The sequence below is a fragment of the Silurus aristotelis genome (genome assembly GCF_946808225.1).
Source record: "Silurus aristotelis genome assembly, chromosome: 22".
NCBI lineage: Eukaryota > Metazoa > Chordata > Actinopteri > Siluriformes > Siluridae > Silurus > Silurus aristotelis.
The window spans coordinates 6,425,414-6,452,607 of NC_139595.1; the positions used below are offsets into that span (position 1 = coordinate 6,425,414).

The 27,194-nt window shown below is 38.0% G+C and overlaps 1 protein-coding gene and 1 long non-coding RNA gene across 3 annotated transcripts; one reads left to right on the forward strand and one right to left on the reverse strand.

Annotated features, from left to right (window-relative positions):
* The first annotated feature begins 7,752 nt into the window (after positions 1-7,752).
* On the forward strand, positions 7,753-9,038 carry LOC310717200. The gene is made up of 2 exons (XR_014530758.1): positions 7,753-8,258; positions 8,292-9,038. It is a non-coding gene; the product is annotated as an uncharacterized lncRNA (long non-coding RNA).
* A 2,647-nt stretch (positions 9,039-11,685) lies between these two features.
* Positions 11,686-22,120, reverse strand: LOC310717189 (spindlin-1). 2 transcript variants are annotated; one of them, XM_083524912.1, is made up of 5 exons: positions 21,823-22,120; positions 20,852-20,888; positions 16,823-17,070; positions 14,413-14,646; positions 11,686-14,073 (listed from the first exon to the last, which is right to left on the reverse strand). In XM_083524912.1, exons 2-5 carry the CDS (start codon positions 20,869-20,871, stop codon positions 13,868-13,870), a joined length of 708 nt encoding a protein of 235 aa, XP_083381038.1. In that variant the 5' UTR covers positions 20,872-20,888; positions 21,823-22,120; the 3' UTR covers positions 11,686-13,867. The 2 variants fall into 2 exon arrangements, with proteins under 2 accessions (XP_083381038.1, XP_083381039.1); XM_083524913.1 differs by having other exon boundaries at positions 20,852-20,891; positions 21,823-22,090.
* Positions 22,121-27,194: the final 5,074 nt, after the last annotated feature.

Below are 27,194 nucleotides of genomic sequence, written 5' to 3' on the forward strand. Positions count from 1 at the left end.
CAGTCCAGAAAAGTCTTTGAAGTCTTTGTAGGGTGGGAGAGCAAACAAGAGGAACACGAAAGACAAAAATACAGGTAAAAAAGTGTGTGTTGTTGGCTAGTTGATATAAAGATATTCATGATGTTGCAAAAATAATATTTTTGTACTGATATTATAATGCAGCATTGGGAGAGGAATTACTTCATTACAGTCCATTAAAAGTGACCAATTCTAATATGACTTGAGTCGAAGTCTTCTGATTTTATGAGTACTTGAGTATTTGACTCACAGATGCACTAGTCAGCACTACTCAACACAAAGACACGTGTTAGTAAAAACCAAAAAAACTGTTAATTTGTGAGGTTTTAATTCCTAAAATACAATCAATTTGTACACCTCAACGCTGCATTTACCATCAACACAACAGCCGCTTCAACATGCCAGAATGAAAATGGAGATCAAACAAGTCGATCAAAAAAAAACTAAAAAGTAGTAAAGCAATCTTTCAAAAATGGAAGATCAATTAACTAATAAATCGACAGTATTACGTCTTTTCTTCAAAAGTCAAAGAACTATTAATACTCAATGGACAAATAAAATGAAGGTAAATCACTTTAGGTGAACTAAAACCAAATATTATGAGCTGACTGTGAAAGTGTTTGGAATTGATTGATTTCTAAACTGTAAATGAGGCCGGTGGTGATAAGAAGTCGCTCACGGGCAGCAGATGCGGATATGCGAGTGTTTAGCCGTAATGACATTTTCAACAGAGGTGCAGAAATGTAATTGTAACGGTCATTTATTAACGAGCAATTAAAATATAGTGGAGGGAAAAAGTACATATATTGAATCCTACATGTAGTTGAGTAGAGAGTAAAATTTGATGTTTGATACTCAGTAAAAGAAGAAACTAGACAAAAGATGACAAGTAAAGTAACAAAGTACTCAAATACTTTACAACGCTGAACATTGCTATATCTAATACTTTACTTTAAATTGCACAAGAAGCTCAAACTCTTGACTGTCCACATCAGAAGCTGCATTGAAAACAAATAAAACTCTCATTTCGTCTGTGGTCCATCCAACACTTTTCCTGAGAAGAAATCAGTGCTCGAATTGAGGGGGGGGGGGATTAGGGGAATCCGTGATTTAGGGGGGGTCCCAGGATTATTTTAGTAAAAAAATATATGAATTACACAAAAACTGGGGTCCCCCATAAGACCTGACTCGATTTGAGCACTGGAAGAAACAATCCATTGTAATTATAACAACGCAACGAAATATCGTTAAAGAGTCCAAGAAAAACATCTTGAATTATTATTATTCTAATTTTAATTTTTTTTAAATCCACATTCATAACCAGTGTTGTGTAACTAGTTACAGTTACTCGTTACTTTATTTAAAAAGTAACTTAGTTACTTTGTTGATTATTTACACCAAAAAGTAATGCGTTACTGTAAAAAGTAACTTTTTAGTAACTTTTTTAAATAACGTTGTTTAATGTTCTTATTAATGCCCTTTTATGCGTTATGGTCTACAAACACAAAACTGACTTAAACACAAAGTAATTTTTAAACACTATTTTATTAAAGTCAGAGCAGCACAAACTGAATATATCACAAGGATTTCTGAAATAAATAACAAAACAAGCTGAATAATATATTCACAATCAAAAACTAAAGTGGCTTCTGCTGTTGTGTTGAGCTCTTAAACATGTTCCTTTCACAGCTGAAGTATGAAAACTATCAACAATGTAGAACAGAACACCAGGTTAGCTTCTAGCTTCTAGCTCCTCAGGTATGGAGTTTCTGGAGGAGCTTCATTAGATTGCTGTTTATCGCAGTAGATACGAGCTTCGAACCAGAAAGACACAGCTTACATTTGACTTAAAGGTTTTTGTCTTTATACTCAACTAAAGTGAAATAATGAGCATATTTCCACTTTGAGAAACTCGTCTTGCTCTCGCCTCGACTCGCCATTACTGCCGCACATACCTGAATAAACGGAGACACGCCCACAGCGCGTCTTCTTTGTGTTTACAGTGGTTTATCCACCAATCCTACAATGCGACGCTGCTGTAAGCAGGTTGGACTGTAGTCTACACTTTAGCCGAAATTAATGAATTTTAAAAAGTAAGGGGGTAACGCACCATACGGTAACGGTAACAAAGTTACTTTCGTTTTTTAAAAGTAACGCGTTACAGTATTAGTTACTGTAAAAAGTAACGCGTTACCGGTAACGCGTTACTGCCCAAGACTGTTCATAACCATGAAGAATTTACTGAAACGTCTTACCAGAACAGTGGAGTTTATTATAACAGCATGCAGGGACTAAATGTGCAATAGGATGCTGAAAAAAAGCATGAATTTTCTTAGTAGGTGTCCACAAACTTTTGCCCATACAATGTATATGGAAGAGGGTGGATATACATATTTTACAGGAAGCCCATGTTTTTGCTTTTAAAAGCTTCACCTTTCAGTCCCTGACTGTTTGATCTCAAATCAATCAATGAATTTATTCAATTTGTCGTTTCCTGTATTCTTATTATTTTTTATTCTTATTATTATTTTAGTAACTCATCAGTGAAATCACATGATGTTCTCTATAGTTGATTCCATTCTAGATCAGGCATTGCGAACATGCTGACCCCTTTTCGCATGACAATTCAATTGTCCCAATGCAATGACCCATGCAGGTTGATCGATGAGCGAAGCTGTCAGATCGTCTTTATTTGAATCAGCTAATGAGAATCAATCTTTCGTTGCTCTCCTCCATCTCCACATGAGCGCTTTCCTAAATTCTGCTCTGGCCCGGATTATGAATTAGGATTATCATTTGGAATTAGGATAATCGTGCCTTCTGAGGGATGATATTATTTATAAAGATTTATGACTCAGCTACTTAATAGCACTGCGGGCTAATGCCTTGAAGCCAAAGAGTGTGATCACAGCAGGAGTGTACGAAGGACAGCTTTATTGTGTATCTACAGTATGTTAAAGGACAAACATCTGCATCTTGGTAATGAAATACATTCAGTAGGTCTAAAAAGTTTTCTGGACTTTCTTTAAACAGTCGAGGACACACGTCAGCTCTTTCGAACACACAAGTAAGCAGTAAAGCTCGAGCTAATATTTGTGTACATTCTAATGAGGACGATGTTTCCATCATTCAGGGACCTGCGGGCCGTTATAGCGACATGATTACAGTGTAGATTTCCACGCCAGCAGATTTGCTGAGCTCGACTAAACTGAACAGAGGGGAAACATTCTGTCCTGATCAGACTGTAATCACTGAAAGCATTACATGTACTCAGCAATCTCGATTAGTGGATAAGTGAAAGCGCCCTCGATGCCACAGCGCTCGAATCCGATGGGTCGGAAATAGCCGCTGCAATTCCGGTCACAGGTTTGTTCGTTCCGATATGCTATGGTTTCTATAGCAACCGCTCATTCACAGTGACTTATAAGGCAGACCCTTATTATAATCTATGGACGTATTGAACAAATAAAGACAAGTGTTAACAGAGTGATGGCTTTTAAAGAAGTCACCATGACACAAGAAGGTCTTCAGCGGCTGCCGTTTCTCCCTCACATGACAGATTCAAATGAAGGGGGGATACAGAGGTTCGTATCTGTTTTAAACGTAAGGAACAGGACAATATTATACAACCCAAATTATAGAGCCCATGCAGTGATTTCCTTTTCAGAACCGTGACTGTTTTAAATGCAATGCAGCCTGAAAGCCTGAAGGTCATATTGCAGCCATTAAATTCAAAATTACCCTGTTTTTTTTCCTTACAATAGAAATTTCCACACTTGACACTTTTGGTAGGTTTTCTATTTTCCAGTGTGAATAAATTATGGGTTTATGATGTTTGCGTTCTGTTTTTTATTTACATTTAGTTACCCAGTGTTCAAACTTTCTTAGAATGGGGGTACATGTAACTAAATAATAGTCATGTTTGATGTAAAGTTTATTAATAAGCAAAAGCTTTTATGTCTGTCACACTGCTGTGGTATAAATGTAGTAAATCACTTGAAACAGGGGGAAAAAAGTGTATAGAGGAATTTATCTGGGAGTAAAAACAGTCATTTGATGTTGGAAATACAGTAATCACAATAAACGAAAAAATGCGATAAACAGACTTTTTTTGTATGTATACGGTACTGTACTGTATTAACATTTTACTTCATTTTATAATGAATAATATATTTTTATTCATACATTTCATTAATTTAATATAAAACTCCATAAAAACAAGCCCCTATAAGTTGTTTGGTCTATCGTGCTCTCCTGTGAGAGACCGGGAAAGTCAGCCAAACTATGTAGTTATATTTATTTATATATATATATATATATATATATATATATATATATATATATATATATATATATATATATATATATATATATATATATATATATATATATATATAAAATAAAATATAAAAGTAAATAAATACATTTACAGATGGCTGGATTTACAAAATTCTTTAGAAATATATTGCGTTATGTTGTATTCTTTTTTCTTTAAAGAGCGATCATTATGTGTCTATTATTGTTATTATTACTTGATAATAACAAGCTCATAAGCAGACCCATGATTTATTAGTCAGGGAGAGATTTTTTTTTATTTGTTTAATTCTTGCTGTCCTGACCGATAACTTTATTAACAGCTTAATATTTTGCCATTTTGCTATATATATATATATCTGTGTGTGTGTGTGTGTGTGTGTGTGTGTGTGTGTGTGTGTGTGTGTGTGTGTGTGTGTGTGTGTGTGTGTGTGTGTAAAGCTTAGTCATTGGTATGGTACAGTGTATATACAGAGAGTAAAAATAGATAGATGAAGTTATATAAACAAGGCACCACAATAAATTTACAATTACATAGCTATAACACAGTTATCAAAGATTCTTTAAGCACCATATCATACACTTATCAATCAATCAAAATGCTGTTTTTTTTATATTTGGCAGATGCCTTTATCCTGAGCAACTTACAATTTATACAAATGAGGGGTTGAGAGTTCAGTACCCTGCTGTATATGTCCAAGATCTTAACCACTGTGTTATCAATTTGTTCATGATTTGTAGTAATAATTCACTATTAGAGACTGGACTTTTTTTCTTCCCATAACTGATGCTATGCCCCTGAAACTACAGATCAGGAATAAGCAGCTCTGTTCGAGCTGCAAAAGGCAGGAAATTCAAGCAATATGTTGACTAGTAGCATAGAGAAACACATTGATATGTCAAAACATTGTCCATGTCCATTCCTTTTAAATGTTATGGCTTGGTAAGGCCTGGAAATGTAGAATGTTTTCCTAAATACTAACACCATGTTTGGTCACCATGTTAAAGTGGTTATTAAAGTTATAAAGGGGACTCAGCTACAGTCATCTGACCACTACAGCAAGCAGGAAGTGTTTGACCTCTTACAATTACATTACAGGTGTCTGGCATTTAACAGAGTGAGCAGTTGTGGGTTAAGGGCCTTTCTCAAGGGCCCGTGAGTGGGAGTTCGGTTGTGCTAGGTTGTGCCAATCTAACCTGAGCTACCACTTGCCTTTTCACCAGTCTTCACACACATGCAAGACACATTTCCCTTCGCTTTGACGTTACAACAGTGATACTGATTTACAAGAGAAAAAGCCACCTGTAGACTGAGACAACCTTTTAAGCAACACCTATTAAGTCAGCAAACTAGTTTCAATACAATAAAGAAGAATGATCTCATTAAAGTCATAAAGCATTCAAACTTCTAAATCTCGTCCAAATATGCACTAGTGCTGCCATCCCGTGGACACATGATGCTACTACAGATCAGACATTCCAATCAAATAAAAAATGATAAATTACTCATTTATTTTTCTTTCTTTCTTTCTTTTTTTTTTTTTTTTTTACAAAATAATTATACAAACCTTTTTCCCATTATATATAAACTATATTGCTAAAAGTATTGGGTCACCTGACCTTTCCAGTTATATGTGGTTCTTTTCCAAACTGTTACCACAAAGCTGGAGGCCCTCAATTGTCTTTAGATGCGCTCTAATAAAATATTGCATTCGCTTAAACTTGGAAACCAAATCCTGTTCCAGAATGGCAATGCCCCTGTACACAAAGTGAGCTCCTTGAAGATCTGGTTTACATGCTTTGAAGAGGAAGATCTTGAGTGGTCTGCTATAGAGCTCTGATCTCATCCCTACTGAACACCTTTGAGATGAATTGGAATGCTGACTGCACCCCAGTGCTCCTCACCTCATCTTCATCAGTACCTGCCTTTCATAACACCCTTGTGGATGATGAACAAAAAATAATGATAAACACACTCCGAAATCTAGTGCAACAGCTTCCCAGAAGAGTGGAGGGAATTATAAGTGCAAACTGGGACTAAATGTGGAATGTGATGCTCAAAAATCACATACCACATTATGGCCATGTGACCCAATACTTTTGCATATATATATATATATATATATATATATATATATATTATATAATACATAATACTACTTTAAACATAAAACACAATGTGTCTAGCATTTCACTAATTTGTTCTTCGATTTCAAATCCTTTCTCTCTCTGATATATTGTGCTTTTTCAGAAGCGCACAGGCTCCAGAATCGAATCACGGTGGTCTGACGATAATGTTTGAGATGAATGGTTACACAGTGTAGCCTCTACATCCTTGCTGATCAAATGTGCACTCAGAAAAGAACTCTTCATCACCAGGGACATGTTGTCATGGCAATCGGTAGCAGCATTTCCACAACAAGCACCTTATACTGGAGCTGATTCGAAGCTCTGTATTTTCTATTATTGGCATTTTTTCACACCCACCTCCCTGATGGACGGACAATGTACCGAGATCCACTATCCTGATGTAGTGAAATAGACATAGCCAAGTCAGGAAAATGATTATTACAATTATAGAGTGAATATAGCAAACAAAATTAACCCTGAATTACAAACAAATCAAAATCTGGATTATATTATGGGATGGAGTATAACTGCAGATACAGAAAAAGCACAAGAAAACAGTATTATAACATAGACAGCAGCTTCTCATTGAACACTACTTGCTTTTTTGCAGATTAGACATGGCGTCTGACTATCGCAAGAACTAAATATCATCTTTATTTCATGTTTTATGCCCCCACACAGTTTACAACATTATTAAAATGCTATTAATAAGACATTTGTGCTTCTGATTATCTGGACTCCTTTTAGGCGTATATTCGATCATATTGATGCTGTTTACAGTTGAGATCATGTAATGAATAAACAAATAAAAATGTGGCATTGAGTAAAAGAACGAAGGGACGGAGCTGGAGGAATTAAAGATGCTGAGATTTGGGAGTGACGACGATGGACAGGATTAGAAATAAGTTTTTTAGAGGGACAGCGCATGTAGGACGTTTTGGAGACAAGGTGAGGGAGGCGAGATTGAGATGGTTTGGACATGTGCAGAGGAGGGTCATGGGGTATATCGGTAAAAGAATGCTGAGGATGGAGCCACCAGGAAGGAGGAAAAGAGGAAGACCAAGGAAGAGGTTTATGGATGTGGTGAGGGAGGACATGCATTCTTGTGTTTTGGACTTGTTAAATTGTTCGAGTTTATAACGGGTTTATAAACAGCAGAGGCTGCTGACGGCATACTAAACACCATCAACGCCTTTCCACTGATGTGGCTTTCAGGTTACAAGCAGGTTTTCAGCTGCTACAAAAATGCTACAAAGCAAAGAAAGAAAAAAAAACTTGCCTTGACTGGAATCCTTGATTTTTTTACATGCTGATATTTGTAGAGAAAACACTGCAAACTCATTTTGGGTTTTTGGTATTATACAATATATTGTACTACACTTTATTCACAAAAATTTGTGGAAGCCGGTCTTAAAGATGTGTTTTTTTTTTTAACATCCTATTCCACATTTAGTCCCCGTTTACTGTTATAGTAACCCTCCAATCTTCTGGGAAGAGATTTGTGATCATTCAGCCACAAGGGTGTTAGTAAAGTCAGGTACTGATGTACTGTACATTGAGGAGTTCTAGGGTGCAGTCAGAGGTCCAATTCATCCTAAAGATGCTCAATAGATGCTCTATAGCAAGCTGCTCAAAATCTTCCACCCATTTAAACCACATCTTCACGGAGGCTTTGTGCAGTAAAGAAAAATGTAATATGTTCTTCTTGCTGTTGTGTTTTTGATTTGCGTTTTTTTAAATTGCTGCTGTATTTTCTAATCTGTTGTGTATTTGTTTTTACAATCGTGTTGTTTGTGGTTATGTATATTGTGTCATATTTGTAGCTTTAGCTGTTGAATTTTTGATTTTGCTCGATTGCTTTGATCATCCCCAACATGTGTTTAAAAGGGTTGAGGTCAGAGCTCTTTAGCAGGCCACTCCAGATCTTCCACTCCATCTCATGTAAAGCAGACCTTCCTGGAGATGGCTTTGTGCACAAGGGCATTGTAGGGTAGGGAAGATTTAATGCTACACATCCTGTAGAGTTGTGTACCTCCAACCTTGTGTTAACAGCCAGCTGACGTACCGCATACGGATGGAGAAGTCAGGCGTCCCAAAACCTTTTGCTTATACTGTGTTCCTCTTCGGCTTTCTCGAATAAGTGTTGCGTTAACAGAATAGCAAAAATGTTAAAATACCCGAATAATTTGCATTTTGTTCTCCTTCTTGCTTCGAACCTTCCCGGATATATTTAGTCTCTGATTTCAGCCCTGGTACACCAGCCAATTACTCGTTTCTAGCATCCTCAATTTAAGGTCTTGTCTACATGGCAGGTGAACAAACAGATCACCCAGGTTTAAGGTGTACCCCGAATGCTAATTACAACTTATCTCGGATGCTACAGAGGTTCGGTAATGAGGGTGAGTCAAGAACAAGATGTGCCACACAATTTGTTTTTAGCTTGAGACCTTATTTAGTAGCTGTAGCTTTAGGTTTAACGCGTGTAACACTCGGACTCTCCAACGCGGCTGGTGCGATAGGAAAAAAATAGCATTTTCCTGTGAAGATTTAACTTTTTATTAATCAGAATAAACTGTTTCATGCAGTACAGTAGCAAGGTGGTGGTGGGGGGGGGCAAGGCTGATGTCTTGAGTAAGACCTTGAGCTAGATTTCCCAAAAAGCCAAACCAGCCAACCATCACGACTCAAAACAAGTCATTTTATTTAATAAACAGTGCGTGTGCGTTTTTAACCTTCTCCATGGCGCTGAAACACATCTTAATTTAGTCCATACATCTCACTTAGAGAAGTTCTATAAGATGCAGATGCAAGGAGAATACCATGATGTTGAATGTTGTTCTAGAACATTACTGCGTGAATGTGGGCGAGTTAAAGTTACCTTAATGTTTATTATGTTCAGATTTGTATTTTACTTTCTAACTACTAGTTTTTCTTTTCATACAAAAGCACTAAACCAACATTTAATAAAGGGGACAGCAAGGCAGAAGATAGGAGACAGATGCCTTCTTATAGCTCCAAAGTCCCCGGTGTGAACCTGTGCTTAGGAAACACCTGTACACGCATGCAATTACAAGTTCCACAATCATACAGATGCAGGTAAAGAATAGAACAGGGTTCGGGTAGAAAGGAGAAATTGTTTGTGTAACAGGATGCTCAAAAAGCATAAACAAATCTGTGTATAGATTAATCGCCAAACATCAAAACGCTTTCCACACTCATTTCCAATCGAGCGTCACTTGACCTGATTTCACCTTCGTCGCAACAAGCTCCTCTCCTAATATTTAATAAATTAGAACGGACACGAGCGTCAGTGCAAAAAATATCTCTTTTATTTATTTCTTTTTTTTTATTGTTATAGCATCGTTTCACAGACAACAGGAACAGTTTGGACACTTAAGAACATTTCCTAAAGAAAGAAAAGATAACTTTGGCAAAAAAAAAAAAAAGCCGCAAACTAATAGAAACATTATATCAAAGAGGGGGCTAAGGGATTACTGGGAGCTTGCAGAGCGAGAGTACGAGTAAACCACATTTACACACACACACACACAGAGAGAGAGAGAAAGAGAGAGAGAGAGAGAGAGAGAGAGAGAGAGAGAGAGAGAGAGAGAGAGAGAGAGAGAGCGAGCGAGAGCGAGAGAGATGAGGGAGAGAGAGAGAGCGAGAGAGAGCGAGAGAGAGAGAGAGGAGAGAGAGAGAGAGAGAGAGAGAGAGAGCGAGAGAGAGCGAGAGAGAGAGAGAGCGAGAGAGAGAGAGCAAGAGAGAGAGCAAGAGAGAGAGCAAGAGAGAGATTTACTTATTCACAATTAGCGAGTGTGAATGAAGAAAAAAAAAAAAAAAACAGAAAACACACAGTAAATACACGCCATTAATTCTCTGAATTCAATCTTTTTTTTTTTTTTTTCTTTTTTTCTTTAAGGATCGACATCGACAAGTATTTCCCCTTCGGTCCACGTGAAGCTGACGCGGATCAGAAATAATGTATAATACAGGCGTTTAAAATGAGTACAAACGAATACACAGGTATTTCCACCCAATTGTGACTGTGAATACTATAAAGCGATAGGAAACATGAGAAGCTTTATTTACATCGACAAGAGGTTAAAACTGTACAGCTGGGAACAAACCACGTCTTAATTATATCATACAACAATCGTGTTGTACACCATGGGCCTATTTTTATGCGAGGTTTCTTTACCAATAAATGCACGCATGATAAAATGGAGTTATATCATGGGTTGTACCGTGGGTTTTGGAGGTTCATGGGGTAAAAGCATTTCTCAAAACATTTTCATTGAAAAGGATCTGATCGCTAATCTCGCATCTTTGTTATTCTTTAAACCACCTCCTCGAACCACCATCCTTCACATAATCGTTTGGTCTGCAGTTCGTACATTTTCATCAGGAGCATAAAAACAAATGCTACAAAGGAGAAACCCGGACACCAAGATTTAATCCCGAGCCCCAAACGAGCGAGTTGCATTAATGGAAATCTTGGAAACATGTTCTATAATAAAAATCATTCCATTTCGGAAAACACAGATTAAGAAAAAAAATTATAATAATTTAAGGTGCGAGTCTTTACTTAGTTTATAATAATACTACGACAGCTACGGTGGTGAAGTCTACAGTAGCTCAAAACGAGAGAAGGATCGAATTTTACTTTGGTGATTGCCATCAGCGTATCCTTTACCCCATCATTGTGAGCTTAAAGAGCAACTCCAGCGAATTTTATTCCAATTACAGAAGCCTGAACTGTCGTTATTTGTAAAATCGTTATTTGTATTATTTGTTTTACTGTTATGGGTGAGCGAGTCGTGATAAGCTGCAAACAAGAAGCTAGATTTTTTTTTAGGCTTTTTTTTTTTTTACACAACACGTAATAAATAACGTGTGCAAATTGACTGCATTGATTTGTCTGTGTACATTACCGCTGTATATACAATAAAATGATTTATTAATTCATTAACCAAAATTAGCTTTGTGTGCCGGGATTAAAAAAACGCAGTCGCTCTTTTTTCCATTAAGACGTGAGCTGAATATCAATCAAGAAATTGTGTCCTTCTATAGTCGATGGTTTCTCGCAGTGATTTAATTTATTCATTCATTTATTTATTTCTAATAAACCTGTCTGGAGTTGCACTTTAAAGGTACAATGATTCTGCCTGAATTTCTTATTCACTCAAGCAGACTAAAGCTAAAATAAAGTGCGATTGCTTTAGGAAAAAAAAAAAAAAACACAAAAAAAAACCCCACTTGTGGCCAAAAAAAATAAAACAACCATTTCAGGCATATATTCATTATTTACAACAAAGAAAAAGAAAAAAAAATTACATTTCAGTACATACAAGTTTAAACCATTTAACCATTTTGCAGAAAACATTGCAAGTGATTTTTCCCCCCCCCATTTGTAATGTTCCTGAATTACATGCATGTGATGTAAATAAATGAACGTGTTGATTATATGTGACGTGAATAGCTGTACACGGAGAATAAATAAACAGAGCGAATAGATACCGTCAATAATGAAACACTGATCGATAAACTGAGTGATTATATATAGTTTTTATCTTTATGTTCACTGAATTTTTGGCGAATATGAAATAAATCGCTGCCGCAAATGATTCATGGATCCGTCAAGCACTAACCACAAAACAAAAAAAATCCCAAAGATGAACAGAATTCGCATGAGTAAAAGACAGGTTGCAGCCACAGTACTGTATACACACGTTTACAGCGGGGGACATTATTTGATACATCATTTGGATCCTCCGAACAAAATTTGGACAACGAGAACACAAGTGCTAACAGCAAACACTGATTTGCTGCTGTAAACAGGAGCATTTTAATGTGCTTAATCATTTACAATGAAAAGAAGCGGGATTTCATCCAAGTGAGCACGTCGATTCCAAAACTGGATTTATCTTGCTGTCGTCTTTAGTGTTGCTCCAATTCATATTAGCTTTATTAGCTCAAAACGGAGGCAAAACAATGGCAGGTCGGTTTGATTCTGTAGGCAAGACCGTAAAACACACAGTATGAAATTCTAATATCGAATCGATTTTTGAGCTCTGTTATTATTACCATTAAAGCGCTAGATTAATGACGCGTTGGTGTTAATTTCAATATTCTGAATCAGACGCTCCTATGACTGAAAGGTCACGCTTTAATCCCAATAAGATAAATACAAATAATAATATAAAAAAAAGCATTAAGTGCCATTGTTAGAGATTAAGTCATTACATGATCCCCTGGTAGACCCTGTCAATTCAATTAAAGGCAATCCATTTTAATATACATTTCTATACGGTTTTTGGTAGAAATTATTATTTTTTGTTTTTTAAATCTGTTTACTGAAGATCCAGCCGGCTGGATGAGATGTGATTGAATTTAAACATTACATTATAGGGAGGTCAACCCTATAATGATCCTACCTACCTACAGAGAAATTTAAAACGGTATCTAAGCTAATTACTGGATGACTCGACACGTTATAAAACCTAAATGATTAGTAATGCAGCGCATTTAAAAGCCAAACAAACCAGTCTTTAAGCAGGGATCAATGGCTACATATTTTATGCGAGTATACAAACTAAATATTCTGCAAGTTCCGAATCAACAGAATATGGATATGGGTTTTACACCTCAAACTCGAATAAATGTTCTACAGTGGGTTCCTTTCAGTCTTCCAACTCCAATTTCTCTAAAGCACGTTTTAAGGTGGCAGCTGCTCTGCTCTCGAAAGCATTCGCTGGATGTGAAGCCATCTTGGATTCAGGCTCGAATTTAGTGAAAGATAAAGAGCTAAAACTCACAGTAGTTCATGAACTGCAACGGAAAACTTTTGCAAGAATAACAGAAAGCAAAAATAAATAGTCGCCTATTTTTTTTGGTTCGTTTTTCTTTTTTCTTTCTTTTTTTTTTTTTTTTTTTTTTTTACAAAACACTCATTCTTTTCCATTCCTCAAATTATTCGGTCCTACCTCAAAAAAAAGAATGTCGCCATCTTTTAAATGGCTCATGACAATCACAGAAACGTGGTAAAACAAGTAAATGTCAATAAATAGATTGTGTATCTCGTGATACTCCTGCTTTCCCATTCAAAACTGTTAAAGCCCCAATCAGGAATCACTCTACCTGACAGCCTTTTCACCACCGCACCCACGAGAAGACAAATGCGCTCAGAAAAAGAAATCCCTAGTTGAGGCCTTCAGTTTTGTTCTCTAACATTGCGTCGATAATGTGACACACGCAAATGAACAAAACCACAAACATCTGTGCCATTCCACTTCTCCACGGCAACACGCGCTGGAGACAGAGACAGAGAGTACAATGAGAGGCGAGGATTTTACGTTATGGAGAGGTGATGGTGGGTTTCGCCTTCGTATGTCGCTTTTGCTTGACTTTAGGTGGTCTTGACCAGGTCGTAGACATGAATGTGGAAATCGTCGTCGTATTTTATGTAGTAAACGGACGGCTTGGCGGGAACTTGATAGATGACCAGCCCGGTTCTTTTCACTCCTTTGTCAGTGACATATTCGACCTGCTTACCCACAAGGCTCTCGGTCTCCTCGCCAGGCTTCCTGTCAGCAGGCAACAGATGCTTGTTCTCTGGGGCACAAACAGAAAGAAAATGAAAACCTGTTAGGTTTCTTTTTTTTTTTTTATTCCAAGCCACATCCTATACCTCCCAACTGCTCATGACAAACATGGTGAAAGAAACTTTTAATGTTAAAAAGAGAATGCATTCACTGATCTTTACTCCTGTCTTATCTTCATCCCAATACCATATTAACTGTTGCTATCTGCTCTCTTTTTCCACATGAGCTCACCTATGATTGCTTTTACCTAAACGGCAGTCAATGTAAAATCACTGAAACGGTTGTAGATTGGGAAGAATCTGCCGGGATTCAGACAACAGCAGCAATATGTTCCCACAGATCAACTCACCTGCTTCAGGTAAAATGCGGAGGTCGCCTTCCTTGTAGTCATCCCACAGCTGGTACATGTACAGCACTGGGTCCTTCTCGTAGGTGATGTAATACCAGTTAGTCATGATGGGCGCACGAGACAGCACCATCCCTCTCCACTCGTTCTTTTCTCCATCCTCTTTCTCAAACAGATGCTCGACCGCTTTCCCCACCAGCTCCTCTGGGTCATGAGGCACCTTGATCTTGTTGTTCACTATAAAAGATAGAAGGATTCTTAACATGATTTTACCAAGCGAAAGGATCTCTCGCCTTTGAACTGCAAAATTACAAGTAACCAAACTGGATGGAAATTTCGCCACCTTATACCCATTTTATCCAAACGGCACTGAATTGGAAATTTTCATGTTCAGTATAAAATGGAACTAAACACCAGTAAAGCAATGAACCATCGTTCCTCACACCACCTGAGCAAACTAAATGGTGTATTACGTCCATGTCTGTGCTCATCAGACCTAATAAACTGTTCTCTCTGCCTGCTGAGCTGCAGATGCTCTCTGGCTGCCAAAACATACCACCTCTCTACTGAGATTTGACACTTAAGATCTGCACTATTCTGAATCATCCTTGTGCTTTTTTAGCCCCCAAATATTTTACTCTTCTTATTTTTTTACGGATAAAGAAAAACCCAAGGCTAGGTACACTACGTCATATACAAGAATCACTGGGGATTAAATGTGTGATATTTTCTAGCCAGTTGCCAAGTATCTAATGTTATGTTCTAACTGACAACACAACAAATCTGGAGTCACACAGTAGGGTTGAGAACTTTATAGTTCGTAACATAGTTTTTGTGCAACCATGCACAGAGGCACTGAAGGTGACCGAAGCACTGCACCAGAGGTTGCGCTTACCTACGTAGGAATCATTCATCTTGCAAATATAAACAGGAAAACCCTGACATAGTGCAGAGGTGTGAACATTTGCTAGCTTAACAATCTTCACACGCAGAGATTAAAAATAAACCTAACCACAAAAACACTAGCATATGCTAGGAGACAATTAAGGCATTTTTTTACAGATGTGTGCCAAGCAGGTGTAAGAAGTTTCAATTTCTGCCATTTATTTATGAACAAGAGAAACCACACAGTCCCTCTTTACTGGTTTTTAATAGAATAAAGCTGTAAATAACGCTGAAAGTACAGTAAAATTCAGGTTTAACAAAAGTTAATTTGCATAAATTAGGTCTTGTGGCTTTTTTCACCAGGACAGTGTTGTGTTTGTGAACGCTGGTGAATACAGCAGGGCAAAGATTGTAAATGCTAAATCACAAGCGTTTGTATTGTATTTATTGTGAAGGTTTGGGATCGTGTAAAACCAAAACATAATTGAAAACATTGAACGGCGCATTTGCCTATTTTAAATAGATTTTTTTTTATTTTTATAATTTTTACATATGTGTATTTTCATTTTGGGGAAGACAGCAGGGAGGACATGATCCGTCTCCTGATTTTCAGTCAGATGTGGAATGCTAGTTCTGCAATCCCCCGACGAACATAACCATAGCAACCGTAAAGCCTACAGGTGACATCACAACAACCAGTGACTGATAGTGATTTGAAATCGATTTTTATATTTTTATTTATGATTTTTACATGTGTATTTTCATTTTGCTGTAATATGGCAATTAAATGCACTTAATAGGTTTAGTTTTCTCAGATATTCTTGTAAACAAGAATACTTGTTTTTTTACTTGTTCAATTTAAAAGACCTGTCTTATTTTCTTTTGTATATTTAGTATTGCTTTTTAATAAAATTTAAAAAAAAGAAAGAAAGAAGAAAAACAAAAGAAACAAAAACACTTCTTATCTGATTAATCAATTACATGATAGGTCAAATACTTGATTACAATATTAATCGATAACTGCAGATCAACTTTGGACAGAACTGTAACTAGGTAATGTTTTTAGTACTGTAATACAAACAAACAAGAAAGAGAGAGAGAGAGAGAGAGAGAGAGAGAGAGAGAGAGAGAGAGAGAGAGAGAGAGAGAGAGAGAGAGAGAGAGAGAGAGAGAGAGAGAGAGAGAGAGAGAGAGAGAGAGAGAGAGAGAGAGAGAGAGAGAGAGAGAGAGAGAGACGCCATATCACCTACTTCCTGTAGCTGTTTTATAAAAGTAGGTTACCTGCTGCACCTTACAAACACCATCATCACACTGATTGTCTACAATGAACTCCTTGACATTTGGTTGGATGAACGAGTTCCTAATGTGCTCAGTACAACAGTAATTTACTCCACGTGCTAGAAATAAGCCACGTTTACTTGTCTTATTAAAATAAATAAAATTTTTTTTAAAAACTGAAGTCGAGATGTGTGCAGTTTACTTCCTGTTCACACTATATGTCTTTTTGTTTAACCTAAATTCTACTCACCAATTTTCTCAGTGAGCACCTGTAGGTTGGACACGCGCTCGTCTTTGAACAGCTCGATGCCGTAGACACAGTCGAAGCCATCGTACTTGACCATGAAGAGCGATGGGTTGACGCTGAGCCGATCAAGCACAGTGCCTTTCCACTTAGTTAGTGCTCCCTTCTCTCTCCAGCTGTGCTGGATCCTCTTACCCAGAAGGCTGTTGGGGTCAGGGGAGAGCGAGTCGCTTAGTTCTCCGCTGCTGCGTTTCCTGGGAATGGAGAGAACGTGCAGATGTGAAGTTAAACAAAGTGCATTGTTTTATTCAGTGTTCAGCTTTCGTGGTCTCACTGTAACACAGGTTTTTACATCAGACATATCTGATTTTGTTTTGCGGAATTTTCGCTGTATCGTGGAATTTTGCGAAATACAGGTAGTATTGTTAAGAGTTATTTTAATTATTATTTAGTCTGCTAACATCTTATTTCCATAAATGTCACATTTGTACTTATCTGTCTACAGAACATTCTTCCAATCAGTCACTGTCCAATTCTTTTTGCCTTTAAACTAGTTTGTTGAATATATAAACAGAAGAAACATACAAAAAAATTTAAACAGAGGCTGGTGCAGGATTGACTGTATATATTTTATAATACCAGTAAAAAGAGGAACTAACTAGTCTAACCAACGTCAGTGAAAAGTTTTCCTTACTGATGAACTTCGCTGATTTAAGTCGTATCCAGTTTTTTAGTGTTTGCTGCTCAGCTACGCTCACAAACACAGCGACTCGCACCCATTCATTTTTTTTTCTCAGCAAGATAGTTGTGAAAAATGTAACTTTAAACGGGAGGGAAGACAGAAGGGAGGACATGATCCGTCTCCTGATTTCCCGTCTGATGTGGAGTGCTAGTTCTGCAATCCGCAGACAAACGTTACCATAGCAACCAGTATAAAGCCTACAAGTGGCATCACAGCGATCAGTGACTTAGGAGTGATCAAATTACCGTGTCTGTGAACGTGGCATTACTGGAAAATAATCTTCAGGCTCGAGTTACGTCAGGCTGTAATGGAGGTGCATCTCAATCAATTAGAATATCAGTAAAAAAGTTTATTTATTTTGGTAATTCAATACAAAAGGTGAAACTCGTATATTATATAGATTCATCACACACAGACTGATATATTTCGAATGTGTATATTTCTTTTAATTTTTATTACGGCTTACAGCTAACGAAAAACCAAAATCAAGCCAATCAAGCACATGAATACCATGGTCTTTAAACCAGGTATTAGTACTTTCGGCAGTGTGGGCAGGTGCCAAGTCCTGCTGGAAAATGAAATCAGCATCTCCATAAAGCTGGTCAGCAGAGGGAAGCATGAAGTGCTCTAGAACTTCCTGGTAGATGTCTGTGCTGACCGTGGACACAGTGGACCAACACCAGCAGAAGACATGACTCCCCAAACCACCACTGACTGTGCAAACTTTACACTGGACCTCAAGCTAATTTGATTCTCCTCTCTTCTTCCAGACTCTGGGACCTTAAGTTTCAAATAAAATGCTAAATTTTATTTCCTTTCATCTGAAAAGATGACATTGGTCCACTGAGCGACAGTCCAGTGCTTTTTGTCCTTTGCCCAGGTAAGACACCTCTGATGTTGTCTCTAATTCAGAAGTGTCTTGAAACAAGGAATGCGTCAGTTGTAGCCCATGGATACGTCTGTGTGTGGTCGCTCCTGAACCACTGACTCCAGCTGCAGTCCACTCTTTGTGAATCTTCCACAAATTCTTGAATGGGCTTCATTTCACCTTTTTCTACCACATTTTTTTCCTTCCATTCAACTTTCCATTAATGTGCTTGGATACAGCACTCTGAACAGCAGCTTCTTTAGCGGTGAACTTTTGTGTCTTACCCTCGATGTGCAGGGTGTCAATGATCGTCTTCTGGACAACTGTCAAGTCAGCAGTCTTCCCCATGATTGTGCAGCCTGAACTAGACTGAGGCTCAGGAAAGGCTCAGGAAACTTTTGCAGGTGTTTGGATTTAATTAGCTGATTAGAGTTTGACACCACGAGTCTCCAATATTGAACTTTTTCACAATATTAAAATTTTGGGTTTTTATTAGCTGTAAGCCATAATTCTAAAAATTACAAGGGGAAAAAAAAATTAAAATATCAGTCTTTTTGTATTGAATTACTATAGTTGTCCATAAATGAATTGTTTAATAATGTGAAATCACACAGTAAAAAAATATTGAACACATGAAGAAAGCTAAGACACCAGCTGAAATCTTTCAATCCTGCCCCTCGTGCAAATTAATATCAGCTGGTTTAGTACCAACTAATGGCCTATATAAAGGTTTCACACAAGAAACATTTTATGATCTCTCAAGACCTTCGCTGCCTTATTGCTGCTAAACATACTGATGGCATTTGGTTATAAAAGGATTTCTTCTTCTTCTTTCGGCTTCTCCCATTAGGGGTCGCCACAGCAGATCATCCTTCTCCATACCCGTCAACCTGTCAATCACCACTGCAAACAGTAAAGGGCTCAGATCCCAACCTTGATGCAATCCAAACTCTACCTTCAACCAGTCTGTCGTTCCTACTGCACACTTCACTACTGTAACACTGTCCTCATACATGTCCTGCACCACCCTTACATACTTCTCTGACACACCTGACTTCCTCATACAATACCAATAAAAGGATTTCTAAACTTCTGAATGTTCCAGGGAGCACTTTTGGGCCATAATCCAGAAGTGGCAAGTCTCCATTTCTGAAGAAAAAGCATGTTAAAGCTTGTTTAAAGTTTGCTGCACAACATTTGGACAAGCCTGTAAAATACTGGGAGAATACAGTCTGGCCAGAAGAGACCAACATTGATCTCTTCGGATGCCATAATACAGTGTTTGGAGGACAAATGGCACTGCACATCACTCCAAAGACACGATACCAACAGTGAAATCTGAGGTGGTTTTTCAGCACCCAATACTGACAACCTTCATATAATTGAAGGAAGTATTAAGGGAAAATTGTCCAGAGATGTTCCTAATTAAAACCTGCTGCCATCTACCAGAATGATGAAGCTCAAGTAAGGGTGGATTTTCCAACAGGACAGTGATCCCAAACACACAGTCAAGGAAACTCTCAACTGGTTTCAGAGAAAGAAAGAAAAAGCTGCTAGAATGGTCCAGACAATCACTTGACTTGAATCCATTTGAAAATCTATGGAAAGAACTAAAGATCAGAGTTCATAGAAGAGGCCACAGAACCTTCAAGATTTAACCACAGTTTGTGTAGAAGAATGGGCCTAAATCACACCTGAGCAATGTGTGCATCTAGTTTCTCCATACGGGAGGCTTCTAGAAGCCGCCATTACCAACAAAGGCTTTTGTAGAAAGTATTAAATACATCGTGTCCAATACTTTTTCCCCACATTATTACACAACTTCATTTATGGACATCTATGGTTTGATTTCTTTGCATGTGTGGACTGCATGGGTAGTTACCAACATCTGGTGACATCTGTTATGTCAATAGCACCTTCAGAAATATATTTGCTGAGAAAAAAGGTGGCGTGTTCAATACTTCTTTTACCCGCTGTATGTGTGTTTGTGTGTGTATATATATATATCACACACACACACACACATATAAACACTAGATCACTAATAACGTGGATGTAAGGCTAAAATATGCCCTACAAGTGTTTCTGCAGGTTTCACTATGTCAAATGTAAGACTTTTAAAATTAAAAAATGTAAGCCCTATCTTACAACATTAAAAACACAAACAAGTTGTTAGTAACTGGCCTTCACCATGCCACGTATCGCTAAACTTGCCCTTTCCCATAGCAGAAAGCTGATTGCATGGACATCAGAAAATTGGGACGTTTGCAATTATTTATATCCTGAAACAGCAAATTGAAGACTTTTTAAGGCCTGGGATGTTTATTGTTGAATGTTAGACTTTTTAGGACTGTGGAAACCCCTGACTACAAGAGTCCAAAGTTCAGTGCTGTGTGGAAAATGAGTGAATATGCTTGTGACTTACCTGCCCCTTTTCTTTGACATGTTTTTCAGTTCAGCTGCTGCTGGCAAAAGTGCACAAAATTAGAGACAAACAAAAGTCTCACACACACAAACAAAATGTTACATCTGGGCATGATTGTGACATAGTGGGCAGGACGTTGTGTTGGAATGTTTCTAGTGGTAGCTCTGGTTAAGGCTCTGGGATTCTAATCAGGAGGCCAGACGTTTAAGCTTTAGTATGGCCAATTCTCTGTGCTCCAGCTGTATCATGGCTCACCCTGTGCTCTGACCTCAACTTCCTAACATTACTGGAAAATAGGGGGGTAAAGCCTATTTTCCAGAACAAGATCGGTTTGTCTCTCTGGGCTCAAGCCTGAAGATGCAGAAACACTTAGCTCGGGTTCAGCAGACGGAAACTCTGCATTTGTTTCTTACAAATACATGAGAAAGAATTCAAAATAAACGACGCGACCGTCTGTTGACGCGCTTGTAAATGTCCGTATTGTGCAGGAGTGAACGGACGCACTGTGTTGCACAGCGAATGGCACGTGCTAACACTGCGGCATAACGACGCACGAGCGGGTCCGGGGGAGGCGGGGTGCTAACTCCTTAGCATAGCATAGCATTAGCTTAGTTTCCCATTGCAGCTACAAGCTGCTTAATTTGTGATTTACAACATAAACAGTTTCGTGTAATCTTCCCAAATAGACCCATATATACATAAATACCTTAGATATATATATATATATATATATATATATATATATATATATATATATATATATAGATACGTATGTGTCTATATATATTGGAAATAGAGCTAGCTAGTTAGCTAAACAACCAGGTTTAACGTCACCACCTAAAGCTCCGTATTTAGCTGTGTAGTGTAGCACAACAGGCAAAAATAAAACGCCTCATACAAAACCCATTGGTTTTATTAACGACCTTTCTAACTGTATATCGCCACAGCAGAGCAAATAAACCAACATTTACCTGGTCTCTATTTTCATGTCTTCCTTCTTCAGAAAATTGTCTACCTCATAGACGTCGCGACGTCGAAACCGTGCCAGTCATCCGGGGTTTAAACTACAAACCCCAACGTGCAACCAAGAGCAACTCGGAGTTCGATGAAAGGCCCGTTTCCGCGCATTGCGTTATGGGAAATGTAGTCATTGTCCAAGTTTCCCTGTATCTCCTCAGCGAACTTTGAACAGCTCCACTACGCATTCCTTTAGTCACTGTCTAGAAGTGAAAGCGTTGACAAGTGACAAACCGAAACTGCTGCTTCCTTGAAGATAATATTTTTTTCTTGTTGCATTTTAAAAAATAAAACTAAATACCTTTTTACTAATATAAGTAATGCATTATATAGTTACACACTGTTATATTTAGAATTTAAACAAAGGCAGCAGCACAATAACCTTTAGAAAGTCAATATACACGCATTGCTCCAGGATCACCGCTAGATGTCGCTACCTGAGTATAATCAAACAATTCCAGGAGGGTTGTGAAAATCATGTGCAGTTCACACACACACACACACACACACACACACACACACACACACACACACACATAGGAGGAAAGAATTCCTCTGGGAAAATATCAATCCCCATTCTTAGCAATAGTCTAAGCCTGGGAGTGGCTCTATTGTTTAAAATCCTTATCATATTCACCTGTAATAATAATAATAGTAATAATTAATAATTAATAATTAATAATTAATAATCATAATTAAACACACGCACTCCATACACACACCCATTACTGTAAATGAAGCAACAATCTCATAAAATATCCATAATGTGCATTATGGATAATGAAAAAGGGAGCTGGAATAAATAGTGACACCAACATGGTCAAGGTGGCAGTCAGGGTTTGCCTGTTTTCCCTGTGGCCCACATGGGGTTCCTTGTGGTTCTCTTATTTGGACGTAGGCAAAATATTACGACATTTTAACATCATGACCGGTGACTGAATAACACTGATTATCTCTTAATTATTGCACCTGTTAGATGGTGAGATATATTAGACAACATAATATTAGGAAAATGATCATAATGTTATGCCTGGTTGGTGTATGTGGCTGCATTGCCACAGACCTGTCATGCTGGCCGCTGACCATGCTGACCCCTGTCCACAACCAACAGCTCCTACAATGGTCACATGAGCATCAGAACTGGACAATGAAACAAGGTGACCTAGTCTGATGAATCATGTTTACTTTTACAGCATGTACTGTAGATGGCCAGGTGTGTAGGTTGCTTAACTGGGAAAGAAATAGCACCAGGATTTACATAAATAATACCTTAGTGTCAGATACCAAACACAGATTCAGAGGTCTTGTGAAGTACATGCCTATTTGAGACAGTTTTTGAGGCGGACCTACAAAACATTAGGCAGGTGGTTTTGATTAATTTTCTAATTTGTGTATATTGGTGAAAAAAGGTAGCTTCATACTCATCACATGTAATTTACAGCAATGAGAAAGTATGCATTCACATATCCCAGCAATGTTAAGAGCTGGGGTCGGAGCGCATGGTCAGAAATAATGCAGCACTCCTGGAGCACTGAGGATTAAGGGCCTTGTTCAGGAGCCCCAAGAGTGGCAGCTTGGTAATGTCAGGGCTTGAACCCCTGACCTTCTGATCAGTAACTCAGAGTCCTAACTACTGAGCTGCCACTTGTACTTAAACATTTACATGGTCATAAATTGTGATAAATCTGGTGATGGATGTCAGCAGCTTGTCTTTGTAAAAGCAATAGTAATTTTTCACTGTCCTATTCCAAAACACCAGCAGGCTGTCTCTGTATTTCCCCTATTAAACATACAAGAGCTTACAAATAACATCGACTAGCTTATGTCATAGTGATGGATAGGTGGGAGTATTTTCAATCCTTCCTACCCGGACAGCATGGGCAGTTTTGCTCTCTTGGGAATATTTGTGACACTATATTACTATTAATATTACCCTATACCTCCTAATGTTGGTGTTGGTTTGGATTCTAGTAAGGTCCAAAATATCCCACCCTAAAACAAGTCATGGAGGATCATGCCAAGCCAATTATACCAGCTTACCCATTTATCAGCACCTTACCATCTGCAGTAGCTGACAGTACGTCTTCAACTCATACTGCTCAATCTGTGTTCAGTTAGATCCTCTTGCCCCTCTACAACTGGCATTATACCAACAGCACTCAAAAGAAATCACTACATACCTCTTAACAAGATTCTTCAAGAGATTAAGGCAGTTTCAGTAAAGCTGTGGTGACGATATTAAATGCTACTTGTTCATAAGACCTTCAACTCAACATTGTTATGACACAGCTTTGTCTTTTTGGTCGTGCAGTCTAAATCTAGGCTCTTGAAATGAAATAACAACAAGGTCCTCCAGCGACCTTGGGTAATAATCACTAAACTCGTGTCAACAAATTGCAGACCCAACCTATTGAACAGGATGTAATGTAAAAAGTCATTGTGAAAGTCTCCATATGAAAATAACTTGTATAATAACTTTGCCTCATTGCTCCAGGGTCCCCGGTTCGATGAGTTTGAGCTCAGGTAACTGTCTATAAAGTTGTTCTCCAGTGTCTGCATGGATTTACTTCGATTTCTCTAGGTTCCTTTCACCTCCCAAAACTGGTAGCTGAATTAGATTTATTTATTGTTTTGAAGAAAAAAAATAAGCTGCAATTGGACATTGATTTAATAATGTTTTCTCCTATTTCCCTTCTGCTTCCTGTCTTTGCTAATTCACTGGTTTTTTTACTTCTATTTTTAAATATTCTACATTTAATACTTTTCATCACATTAAGTGGGATAGATTGAGATTTTTGTTGCAATAAAGTTCCTTTAGGACACTTTTGTACTTACTAGTACTAGCTTTTAACCCTGTTATCATAAGAATGACTCGAGACATGTTTAGGTGGCATGGCACAGTTTGTAATTATGCCAGTTCTTGGGAAGTCCATGTCTCATGTCTCATCCAGGTGAGACTTTTCATGCTATTAGGGAGCTAAATTGTTGATGTGTGTTCCGATATCTCCAGTGTAAAGACGCAGGGAGAACTATGGCAGCGTATTGTATTGAGATCCCACAACAGAATCACTTCCTGCCCCAGGTGGAGGAAAACCCCAAAAGACACAAGGACACTCATCAGCAACATTCTTTCCACTTTGAATGAACCTTAATAAACACATGAAAGATGCAGGCTTTCTTGTTTAACATTCCTGTTCACCACAAATCGGTCTATGGAAACAATTCTATCAAATGGTTTGACTAAACATGTAAGATTCTAACCTAGATTTAAAGCTTGGCCTGTTCTGAACACTGACAGGAAAGTGAATAGTATGTTGTTGCTTTCTGACTTATTTGTCCTCATATTTGATTTGGTCTGGGTGGTATATTGGATGTTCTTCCTGACACAACCCTACCATTTCAAACCAGGCTTTGGACCAGCATTGAAAATGCACTGGTTTGTGCATTACTCTATTTGCTTGGTTGGTTTTCTGCCCGGGAATAAAACCTGGGCCGTGGCAGTGTGGTGCACTTAGCTGCTGACTTACAGGGAAGCCTGATTCTTGCAGAGTTGTTGTATCAGAATTGAGAATAGACCACTTTGTTTCTTTTGTACAATGCCCCTGAATCTGATATGAACTTGAAGCTATTAACACATTCATCCAGGGGTAAAAAGAACTGTTGCTAGAACTGAGCCTTGTATAACGCCAAAAATATGTCAAAACCATTCGGCAACTTGCGCATAATGATCGTGGGAAAACAATCGACATGATCTCACTTTTGCACCCACCCTACTCACCAGATTTGGCTCCTCGGCTCAACTCAGTAGTCGCCGATTTGACATTTGAATCGCAGAAGGTGCAGAAAGACTTCCAGGACATATTCCAGATGTGGCAGGAATGCTGGGAGCACTGTATTGCTGTGCAAGGGGACTATTTTGTAGGCGATAGTGTGTAAACGTAGATATATATAAAGTAGTTTTTTAAACAGAGCAAACATTTTGATACTACCTTGTAGTTTATTATTGAATACACCTTTTTACAATATATTTAACCATACAGTTATGTGTCCACCATTTAAAGTGGTGGAACTGGTTTGTTATTGTTATTATTTCTTCCACAGTCATTTCCTCAATAAAAAAAAGCCCTGTCATGGAAATATATTTCCATTTGTGGACAATTTACTGACTGGCACTGGATACTCCTTTCCCTGAATATTAAATTGACATGTACTATTCTATTCTATTCTATTAATACATGTTTAGAAGACTATACAAGTGCCTATGTATAAGTTGTTGCTATTAAACCAATAGCTCTTTGTAACTATTCCATTAATATAAATCTATAAATTGACATACAGACAAAATAGATGATCAGAGCCTTGTTGCTATGAAAAACCAATCAAAAGAATCTTCAGAGAAATCAGATTTGTGATTTCCAACAATACTGAAGCATCATATAAGTCACTATTTTACAAACCCTAACAAATATTTCTATAGCTCAAGTATCACCTTTCAGTATAAGAGCCTTACTTAGGTTTGCTGGCTTCAGTTACCTGTGTTGCTAAAGCTGAGACTGTGGACTGCGTGTAATTTCGAGTTCATTTACCATGGAAGGTGATGACGCACGGAGCTGCATAGAAATGCCTCACTGCTCACAGTGCTCTCTGAATACAGTAAAACAACTCAAGGTGAGCTCGAGAATTCCACTGTGCTTTATTACGGCTCGGCAGCCTTCTACTACTAGAAAGACAACCATTATAAGTGCGTTATGATGGATTCTCAGATAATCACACATTTTTATCAGATCCACCCCCCACACCCAATTTATGACTGTGTCTCATTGGAGAAATCTGTTGTGGTGTCTTAAATGTAATCAAATTCCTCCTGAGACGTATTGATCGTAGGGGCTGATGTATTCCAGAGCAGATTAGATGTTGAAGGAGGAGTGGCCTAGTGAGCCAGGCCTAGTTGCTGAAAGCAAGGTCACATTGGTGAGTGCAAATAGTATTGATTAGTTGCATATTGTATGCAGGTAAGTGTTATGAACTTTGCCTCAAACTGTGTCTAAAAGTAGATTGTTTTATTTTTGGAAATCTGGCCAAGTCAATCAGGAATCTTGTTTTATTTTTTACCAGACTGCTTGTTTATTTAAAGAAAATCCAATCAAGATAAAGAAAATTCACGGAATTGAAATCAACATGCAGTCTTTCACATTTCCAATTTCAATCTCTATATCTGCTTCACAGTAAGGTTGCACAGCTAAATTCAGCCTATTCTCACCTGCTTTAATTAGCAAGATCCTGGAGAGCCTTTTTTAGGTCTTGAATTTACACTCTGCTCTCAGCA